The sequence below is a fragment of the Asparagus officinalis genome, chromosome 3 (assembly GCF_001876935.1).
Source record: "Asparagus officinalis chromosome 3, Aspof.V1, whole genome shotgun sequence".
In the NCBI taxonomy this organism is placed as follows: Eukaryota; Viridiplantae; Streptophyta; class Magnoliopsida; order Asparagales; family Asparagaceae; genus Asparagus; species Asparagus officinalis.
The window spans coordinates 11,640,889-11,651,644 of NC_033796.1; the positions used below are offsets into that span (position 1 = coordinate 11,640,889).

General features: G+C 35.9%; 1 protein-coding gene across 2 annotated transcripts; it reads left to right on the plus strand.

The window, feature by feature from the left end:
* LOC109833004 (serine/threonine-protein kinase Nek2-like) lies at positions 4,603 to 10,741 on the plus strand. Of its 2 annotated transcripts, none has more exons than XM_020400530.1 (15): positions 4,603 to 4,903; positions 5,146 to 5,309; positions 5,413 to 5,479; positions 6,139 to 6,204; positions 6,824 to 6,870; positions 6,960 to 7,005; positions 7,161 to 7,241; positions 7,327 to 7,369; positions 7,493 to 7,542; positions 7,622 to 7,703; positions 7,804 to 7,853; positions 8,724 to 8,797; positions 8,894 to 8,945; positions 9,021 to 9,482; positions 9,899 to 10,741. In XM_020400530.1, exons 2-15 carry the CDS (start codon positions 5,224 to 5,226, stop codon positions 10,469 to 10,471), a joined length of 1,779 nt encoding a protein of 592 aa, XP_020256119.1. In that variant the 5' UTR covers positions 4,603 to 4,903; positions 5,146 to 5,223; the 3' UTR covers positions 10,472 to 10,741. The 2 variants fall into 2 exon arrangements, with proteins under 2 accessions (XP_020256119.1, XP_020256118.1); XM_020400529.1 differs by having other exon boundaries at positions 5,165 to 5,309.

Genomic DNA, 10,756 nt, shown 5'->3' on the forward strand with positions numbered 1-10,756 from the left:
TGAATGTTTCTTATGCATCCGTTATAAGGCAGAAGAAGGCTGCTGATCACCTGTAGCCTACATCAGCCCACACCTTAGTTAAAAACCGAGAATTTATCTTGCTCATGAATTTCTCCTATTATGGCTTGCAACCTGGTACTGGTGCTTAAACGAGTGTAAATTGGAGGAATGCATTTAAGCTATACTCCCCATTGTAGTGATGATGGTAAGCAAAAAAATAGCATAGGCCTTAAATGCATAACTTCAGGAGCTGTAATCATAGGCGAGGAGGTGATTGTGGAGGATCAACTTCCTCTGGAGGTCAGCATCCTTAAAAGATTATTGCGTTTGAGGCAATCTCTCGGGCAATTTATCTTCCTTATTTTAAATATTCCCGTCATTTCTTTTCAAGTTCTATTAGTATTAGTAGTTACAATATAACATGCGTCTAGTAATGTAGGTTTTCCATATTATTTTCAGTGAAGGTCCCCAGAATGTTATTGTCTCTAATATTATCTAAGACTATCTCCAATGGTGTCCTATTTAATTGTCATTCTCAACATGCCACATAATATTCTCTCTCTTCCACATAATCAAGATCACCCCACAAACATTCACCATTTCCAAATAGTAATAATTAGTTTGTGATATTATTTTTTTATTTATTATTCTAATAATGATATTTATAATATAGTAATATTTTTTAATGTTTTATTATCAATAATTAACTTTTATTATTATCCTTTTTTGTTAATATTTATTATTATTAATGGATAAATAAAATAAAAGATTTATTTAAAATTTATTCAATACAAATTAAAGCATACAATTGAACTCTAATGCAAAATGCATTACTACATTTGGTTAGATCCAAATTTTTGCCATATGTGATTAATAAGGTCATTCTTCAATTGGAGATGCCCATCTTTATCATGAAGTTCGTCTCTAGTGCGAACATGTGCTGCAAATTGTGGCAATACAGTAGTAGTGTATTGAAATGAAGAGCTAGATCCATCGGTGTTTTGTTGATCATATGTAATTCCTTGATTGTACTCATAATTATCTCGTTCATCTTCCACTATCATATTATGCAATATGATACATGCTCTCATGATAATTTTTTATTATGAAAAATAATAATTTTTATGAAAAAATATATTTACAAATAAACTCTATATCTATAAATTACTAAAAAGAGGAAGAAAGAAAAAAAAGAAAAAAAAGATGAAAGCTTTTTTCAAACACCGCGCGGATTTCCAGAAAAAGCATGGGCCCATGTTGAATTTGAGACCGTCTCATTTATTTGAGACAATGGAGTCTCTCTCCATCCTTGGTGGCAAATAAGATAACAAATAGGACACTAGTGGGTGTCTCTTTCCAATTAATAAGACTCCATTGCTGATAGTCTAAGCTGCAAGTTTTGTTGTTTGTTTGGTGATGACATCACAGTAGAATGTTGCTCCATCGTCCCATAACCATTTGGGCTCTCAGAGCAGTATGTTACTCTAATAAGCCGCCCTTTCGTTGTTGAGAATGTAGCACCGATGCCTCTAATGTGAGTTTACCTGAATCCTCTTATGAAGCCATTTTAGACGTAGCACCCTCTTCTGTTTCCAACTTTGATAGAACATCAGCAGATGATGCTTGCAACTTAACGCCGATAATTTTGGTTTGTGTTTGACGTAATGCCCTGCTAAATTGAACTTGTGCTAATTTTGGTTGCTAGAACTGACTACTGTTTTCCCAGAGCATGCAACTTTTTGTTAACTCCAGGTGAGTACTCTTTCATAAATCGAAAGGTGAGAGACCCCCGCTGTATGATCAATGAACTTTGTCTCTCCTATATATTCACGTCGAGAATGCAATTAAGACCATAATCATACAAATCAAAAATAAATCATGGATGTTTTGCAGTTGGGTCAGAACTACATTGTCCCCTTCCTTGCTACCTTCTCAAGCGTTGTATATTTCATTTCCAGAATGTCATGCTAATAAGCATCTTATTGAGGTGATTTGAAATTTAGATTTGTCTCGGTTGGTGCCCCATGGTCTCAAAATCTAGTGGGTAGAATTCATGATCAGTGAACTTTGTCTCTCTTATGTACATCAATAAATTATTGATTACTTATCATAGTAAATGACTAACATTTTGGTTTTTGTAACTTATCTGACAACAGTTTCCTAATATTTAGACAAAGGCTTGTAGAGAATGGATAAGGACTTCTGTTTCCTTAGTATTTAGACAATGGCTTGTAGAAAATGCATGAGGACTTGGCAGCTACGACTATTGATTTGTGCTCCTCACATGAAAAGATATCTAAAGTGCTAGTCTCCTTTGCATCAAGTCAACACTTTGATTTTGGCAAATGAAAAGAGAGATTCATTTGTTCTTTGGTGGATACATTAGATTTGCTAGTCTCTGCTTGTGTCGAGATCAGATCAGCGTAAGGACACTGAAAGAGTAAGGTGTCATTTGAGTTCAAACATCAGAATATGACTCATTATAGATTTTTCGCTTATATTGTTTATTCTTTTAGGACAAAATGACCCTCTTAAAGTATTTGTGAACTCTCATGTTTCTCTCTTAAGTACCTATTTATCTAATTTTCCATTAAACTATGCGTACATGTTATTTTGTGAGTATGCAACCAAATATTTAACAGATAAATAATGTGATAATTTTCTTTTTTTGCATTTATTGTGTTTTTACAATTTTAAAAATAATTTTTTAATTCCTAAAAGGGGTTAAGTGGTAAAAGTTTTGGAATGTAAATTATTTTATTATAAGCTTATAAAGTGACCACATGGAATGTAAATTGACATATTAAGAGAGAGCTCGAGAGATCCTCTATAATTTAAAGATGATTTAGTTGTTTTGCCCATTGATTCCTTCATTCATCTTTCAAGTATTCATTAACCACGGTGCAGTATTAATGCAGAAAAAAGCTACTCTTTTCACCTAGCTACCTGCTTATTATTCTCGTGGCAGTAGATCGACATCCGTAGACTGGAATCACGTGATCTAATTCACCCAAAGCTGAGATCTGAAAATTCAAGGCATCATCCATTTTTTGTTGGTTCTGTGTAAAAGAGAGAGTCCCATGCATACAGTATCCAACCCAACAGAATAAAAGTGATGGAAGTACGTAATCCGTGGGTCTTTAATAACGGTACACCTCGGCATTTAAAGCGCGAGCCAAACATCTTTTTCGGCATTTAAAACACTCATGAGATATAAACAGGGCCAGCTCTTACCCCTTCATTAATATGAACTTTTTGTGCATTGAGACCGAAGAATGGCACAAGACATGTGAGCCACTTTCATTGCATAAACAGTCTGAGGGGGTCCAATATGATTAATCCAAGATACGTATTATAGGAAATTCAGGGTCTCTTTACCAATATGCATGAACAAAACAACCGGATTTAAATTTTAAAAAAAAGGAAAAAAGAAGTTCTCAATTGCGTGGCTACTAATTAGGAGGAAATTTCAAAGCAGACTGGTTTTGAAATTTATTTTCAAAAAAGACCTGTTTCTAACTTAATTTCAAAAAACGATCCAGTTGACTGAAACTGGATCGGTTTATGAAAAAAAAATTCACAAACTTCACGGGAGTTGAACTCCCGTGAAGTTTTTTCTCATAACAAAACTTCACGGGAGTTGAACTCCCGTGAAGTTTGTGAATTTTTTTTTTCAAAAAATGACCCAGTTTCAATCATCTGGGTCGATTTTTGAAATTAAGTTGGAAACATGTCTGTTTTTGTGAATAAATTTCAAAACAGGCCTGTTTTGAAAATTTGTCCCTACTAATTATGACAGGTTGAAGATATTGTAAAGTGGGAATAAAAGTGAAGAAAAGTTGAAGAGGAATTTAATTAAACTTTTGAAAAATAAGAGGAGCTCCCTTGCTATATATGTTGGAGGTTTTTTTTTTTTTTTGAAAACCACCTATAAAATACATCAAATCGATAAAAAATACATTTCGAGTTTTTTTATATGTAAACTAGGTTGGTGTAGTTTTAATTTGTAACTTCTAACAAATTCCGCTCAATTAATATCTTAATTGTCCTTATTAATTACACGTGTAGTTGGTAAACACATGTTGGTATTAATTCACCGGAAATTGACGAAAAATGGTTGATTAAAAAACTAGAAGTCACTTATAAGATGATTTACTTACGAAAAAACTTTAAAGATTATTTCTATTTATTCGATCAATTTTAAAGATGGTTTTTATGGGTGAAATAACCCGATATAGCTAATGACGATGCATAGGATTCGTTCAGTAAAACTGTAGCCGTCCTGTATCTGTACCTCGTTGTTTTTGTTCCGTTTCTTCGTCGGATTCCCTGGGCCACGCCGTATAAGTCACTTCCAAGTCAATTTCCCGGATTGTCACATCTCAGCTGTTTCGTGTTCTATCACCTTCAGCAGATCCCCCACCTCGAAAGATAGGAGGAGATGATGATGCCCCCGCTGTCGGTCCCAAGGGGTAAGGTGCCAAAAACTAACTATTTAAATTAATTTATAACATCAAATTGTAATGCTCCAATTAAAAAACAAAGCAAAGATAAAGACGTGACTTAGTATCTACTAATTAAAAAAGCAATTAAAAAAAAAGACCTTCCTCTCTCACCCCCCTGTTGATCTCTCTCTTTCTTCGTCTTTTTAAGTCTCGTGACAATGAATCCATTTTCTTTTTAAACTCTGAGTTCCTCAATGATTTCAACCTTTTTGAACCCTTTGCCGCCTCTCTAATTTCTCTCGTTCACAATGAGAGAGGGGGGAGAGAGAGAGAGACAGAGGCAGGGAAGCGAGCTCGTCTTGTTCTAGCTAGTTCTCTCTAGCTTCAGATTTGGGCTGCAGAATGCGGGGATTAGGGTTAGGGTTCTTTCTTCATTGATCCCGAGACCTCAGATCCAGGTGCGATTTCTTGCTGCATTTCTTGAAACTTCACTCTGAGACTCGTTCGCGCTGTTTTCTACTGTGATTTGAGCTTTTCTCGGCCAGAAATCGTTCTGATTTTCTCTTTTTTAGTGTAAATGTTGATTTTGAGCTTGATATGAGTAACCGGGTGGGGTGCCGCTAATTTTGGAAATATTTCTTTGAGCTGGAAATGCATCTTCAGCTCAAATTAGTATGATTATTTTTTGGTAATTACTTAGCTCTTTTGAGCGAATTTAGGAAGGAGCTTGATTAGGACAGTATAGTAGAGCGTGAGAAAGATAGCTGTTGGTACCAAAATGGAACAATATGAGGTATTGGAGCAGATTGGGAAAGGTGCGTTTGGTTCTGCTCTCCTTGTGAGGCACAAGCTCGAAAAGAAAAGGTAGGCACTCAAGGAAATAGCTGGATTTTTTTTAATATTTATCTCTTTTTGCTAGATTCATCCAACTATTCCCCTTTGTTATTAAGCTTGTTATCCCTCGCAGGTACGTTTTGAAAAAGATTCGCCTTGCTCGCCAGACTGATCGATGTAGAAGGTCGGCCCATCAAGAGGTATGCTCAAGACTTGCTTGTTCTTGAACTAAACTGCACTGCAAAGTTGGGCCAGGAAATTGGTTGCTTGTTGGAGGCATATGAGATGAGAAAAATTGATTGTTGCTAGTAGTTGAGACAATTAAACTGTACTAATAGGGATTAATATAATTTACTTCGTCTATGAGGTGGTTGTCTATATGTGTCAGACCAGTTGGTGGTGACCCAGAATGTTGAATTTAAGACTCAGATTGTATATGTCTCATTAGTGAGGAATGCTTCTAATTGCAAAGTGGTTCCCCATCTTTTGGGTCATTGCTCATGAAATCTTCCTATGACTTGAGTTCCTTTGATTATCTAAAATTGCACTCTTACAACTTGAAAATTTATTTTATTATTTGTCTGAACTTTCTGCTAAACGATGCTATACCTAGAATTATAGATGAACAAATTATATATGATTTATACCCCAAATGGTTTATGACCTTTTCTGTTCCATTGAGTACTTTATTTGCCAAGTGCCAGAAAGTTCCAAGACTATAGCGAGAAGTTTAATAATTTAGGTTGCGAAATTTGGGTAACTAAGATTGCCGTTTGTCACTTATTTATTTATATTATATTTCTTTTATTCCCATTAAACAGCTATAGGATTCATTATAACAAGTTTCACGCTTATGCAGATGGAGCTTATTTCTAAAGTAAGAAATCCATTCATTGTGGACTACAAGGATTCTTGGGTAGAAAAGGTCAGTGCTTTTCTTACCTAAAAATCACTTGAGAAATATCTTGTTCCTATTTTTTCTTATTATATTCATTTCGTGTGCATGCGGTAACGGCAATAATGCATCTTCTTCTGTGTATGATGTAACTTTAAGATGAATATGGGAAGCTAGATTTTATGTTTACCCTATAAGGTAGCTTGCTGCTAAAAATTATTTTCTTTTCCTTTTTCTTCTGGAACACTATGTTTTCTTGAATTTCCGAAGGCTTCTAGAGATTATCTTGGAAGTTAGTCTACCTTTTAATTGATATCCTACAAAACTCTTCATATGGTCTCCTTGGATTTTATTATAGTATGTATGGGTGGTGACGAACTATGCTATTCCCAATCTGATGAAGAAAAATACTTGCTGACTGTCTCAGTTGTGCTAATTTCTGAGTAATATCTGGTCATGAAACCCATCAAGCTGTTAATATTTCTGAACTTCTGTTACTTACAAGCAGAGCCTTGTGACTTGGATATTTTATTTCTGATTTAGCTCATCTTCATTCAGTATTCAGATATGCAATTTGTCAAATCACACTGCAGAAATCATTAATGTTTCCTTGATTAAGTAGTGAACTCACAGACATGTCTGCTTTCAGGGCTGCTATGTATGCATTATCATAGGTTATTGTGAGGGAGGGGATATGTAAGTTTCTTCTTTCAGTCAAATATCTATCTTTGGATGATCTCAATGTTTAAATTGTGTAACTGATTGTTCTGCACCATGTTGAATAGGTCTCAAGCTATAAAGAAGGCCAGTGGAACTCTTTTCCCTGAAGAGGTCGTTTACTTAAACAGATTCATTTATCCTTGTTGCATGCACATGTTTGCATGCCTTCCTGTCTATGTGCATTCGTCCTTTCACGGCCTATAATAGTGATCTGAATCTAGCATTAACATCATAATTTTTTATACTTCTTTGTCATCTGTGTACAGAAACTTTGTAAGTGGCTTGTTCAGCTCCTTATGGCTCTAGATTACTTGCATATGAATCATATTCTTCATCGGGACGTTAAGGTCAGTGCTAATTCTGTGGAATAAAGCTATTTTATTGTTCAGAGTGCTAGTTTCTATTTATTGATAGCGGCATAAATTGCTTCAGTGTTCGAACATTTTCCTGACAAGAGATCGGAACATACGGCTTGGTAAGTGATTCTCTAAAGACTGCATCATGATTAAGTTAAATTGCAAGTCCCCAACTACCCAATGAGTTAAACGCTACCATCCCTGTGAGTAAATACATCTTTGGAAATTGCCATTAAATGCAGGTGACTTTGGGCTTGCTAAGATGTTGACTTCAGATGAGTTGGCCTCTTCTGTGAGTGCTACACCTTGTGTTGTTAATTCTTACAATTAAATGTGGTTGCCTTTCTAACAAATGCAGGCTGCTAACACAGGTAGTTGGAACACCCAGTTATATGTGCCCAGAGCTTCTAGCTGACATACCTTATGGTTCTAAATCTGATATTTGGTCTTTAGGTAATATATTCTATTTCTTCTTCTCGTTAATATACAACTCCCTTCTTATCTTTTGAATATCTAATTATTTTTTTGCAAATTATAATATTCAACAATTCAGGTTGTTGTATATATGAAATGACTGCATTGAGGCCTGCATTCAAAGCTTTTGTAAGTTGCAGTTACCCTTTTTGTGCTTAATTCATATATGTCACATGCATTGAATGGTGTTTTGAGGTTGTGCTGCGGACTTGGATTTGTTTTTGAAGTGATTGGTGGGTGCATCATGGATGATGATGAAACTGCATGGGGGTTGTGTGATGAAATGAAGAGGCAAGTTGGCACTAAGGCTCGAGACTAGCGAGCTCTAATAAGATATTAGAGGATATAATGGGTTTCCTTATTTAACAAATAAAATAATTTAGTTTAAGTTGTAATGATCAAAGGATATACCTTCATTAGTTATAAGAAAAAGAACATGTGATTTCATGGGGCAAATATAAACCCAATGATTTTAAGATGGTATTGGAAATATAAAACCTTTTACGGGTAATATTGGAATTTGTCCAGATCATCGGAGTCACTGATACACCAAATTTCTCTATTCAATGTTCATTTTTTAATTGCCAGACATTGTCTTGGATACTTGGCTTTCCAACAAATTGTATGGGTAGTATATAGACCATGTTTTTATACCCAAAACAGACTTAAGTTAGTTGGACAAGGTATCACTCTTTCAAGTAAGAGGTCTTGAGTTTGATTTCCACCATCCACAACGGCAACATTCTATGTTGGGGAGGGGGGCATTACATGCTTGAGGGTTACACGGATGCTTGAAGAGGCCTAGACACCATTGTTAGTAAAAGGGACTGTCTTTCCACTAAAGTCTTAATGGACTGAAAACAGTTTGATCTGCATGCATTCCTATTATTATTATTATTTGTTAATGACATAGATAGTTAATGCTGCCATTAGAAATAGCAATCCCTGTCCTGCATTTGATGATAAACACCTCAAATGCACTTTCTGCTTTTTGAGCAGGATATGCAAGGTCTGATAAACAAAATTACCAAGTCTATAGTAGCTCCTCTTCCAAGTACATATTCCGGTGCATTGTAAGTTTTTCCTTTTGGGTTCAATTTCCTTATTTCATAGTTTTTTACCCTCCTAAGTACATTTTCTGATACATTTGTAATTCTTTTATTCTACAGTAGAGGCTTGATTAAAAGCATGCTCCGGAAAAGCCCAGAACACAGGCCAAGTGTATGTATTGACCAAAAATTATACTTTTATTTCTCATATTTCAATTTCTCTCTTCAATAAAATTTCATTTTCCAGGCTGCAGAACTGCTGAGGCATCCACATCTTCAACCATTTGTGATTCAAGTCAATCTCAAGTCCAGTCCCACTTATAACTCTCTTCCTGTCCCTCACCCTGTTAGCAGTCACATAAAGAAAATCAGGTTTCATAATAACGAAGATGATTCTGTGATGAAGGGCAAGGAGAAGAGGCACTCGTTGGGCAATGAGAGGATCTTGAGAGAGGATCGACCTTCCATTGATCGGGATTCAATAAGCTCGACCAGAAGTATTAAATATTATCCAGATAATTTGAACCAAGGCATGAAAGATTTGTCAGTTGGCAGTAGTCAAGTTGGAGATTCAGGTCTTGCTAAGACTACAAATGTTAAGCCAAGTGTTACTAAGACTGCTAGGTTTACTCCTTCCAAAATCTTTACGACTCCCAGGAGGCAATCAGAACCAGCAAAAATCATGCATACTGGACCAAAACATAGAACCGTATGTTCTCTATCTAATTTAACTGGCAAAGTTCATTATATATGCTTCTACTTCATTTTGAAATTGCCTAAAAATTCCTGCTAATTGAGAGGTTTATTTGACATTCTTACAGTGTTGCTTCATTTTTATGTATAATCTTATATCAGTGACATTTAGCTGACACAATAGAACTACAGTGAATTTGCAATTAATTTCTTGAAGTGAGAAAGTATATGAACTACTAATTGATGAATCCGCGGAACATTCAACTTATTTTATAAGACATGCAATTTTGTGTCCTGTACCCATGTGATCATGCCTGTAATTATACTCTTGTCAAGCATATATGTATTTACATTATACCTTCATTGTCAATAACGCTCATTTCAAATGTTACCTATTTAGTGTTTTAAGTTCCTATTTTGTTAAATTTGCAGCCATCAAGAACTCCAGTAGATAGATTGGCCCACCCCAACAGAAGAGCATCACTTCCCATGTCCTCATTGAAAACGCTAGCTACAAACCACAATGCAAAAATTCTCCGTAGGCTGGAGTCTCCTGATGTTTCCGTAAATGCCCCTCGCATCGATAGAATCCCTGAATTCCCATTAGCTTCGTCAGAAGACCCCTTCTCCACCCGCAAGATTTATTCAGCCCATGGTTCATTCTCTACTACACCAAACTACACTGATCGCACCATAACCAAAGACAAGTGTATGGTCCAGATATTTACAGCAGATGGGGATAGAAGTGATTCTTCAGGAAGAAATCCTTCAGCTGGTGATGCTTCAAGTAGGGGATCATCGGATTCAAGGAGGAGATTTGATACTTCATCATTTATGCAGAGGGCACAGGCTTTAGAGGGGCTGCTAGAGTTTAGTGCACGGCTTTTGCAGCAGGAGAGGTTTGAAGAGCTTGGGGTTTTGTTGAAGCCTTTTGGACCTGAGAAGGTTTCACCCAGGGAAACAGCTATTTGGCTTTCGAAGAGCTTTAAAGAGACAACGAGCTGACCGTTATGAAATCTCATGGTGTAAACTAGGGTTTGTAATCTACTCCTTTTATTAGATTTCATGCACTCCATGAAAGGTAGATGGATAGACTGACAGTCGAAGCTTTTAGCAGGGCGATAACTCCCTGCTTAAGTTGTAGCTAGCAGATTGATGCTGCTTTTGTAGTGTAATTTTTTGCCATTTTCCTGTATGCAAGTTTCTCCGTTTTGTTTGCCCATGATTTAATATGATATGGAAAATGGAATGTTATCCTACTATGAGACAAGTAAATTGGCACAGGATGTC

Coding starts and splice junctions, on each gene's coding strand:
- LOC109833004 (XM_020400530.1), top strand. CDS start 5,224: ATGGAACAATATGAGGTATTGGAGCAGATTGGGAAAGGTGCGTTTGGT. Junction 5,310..5,412: donor CACAAGCTCGAAAAGAAAAG/GTAGGCACTCAA, acceptor TATCCCTCGCAG/GTACGTTTTGAAAAAGATTC. Junction 9,483..9,898: donor CTGGACCAAAACATAGAACC/GTATGTTCTCTA, acceptor TTAAATTTGCAG/CCATCAAGAACTCCAGTAGA.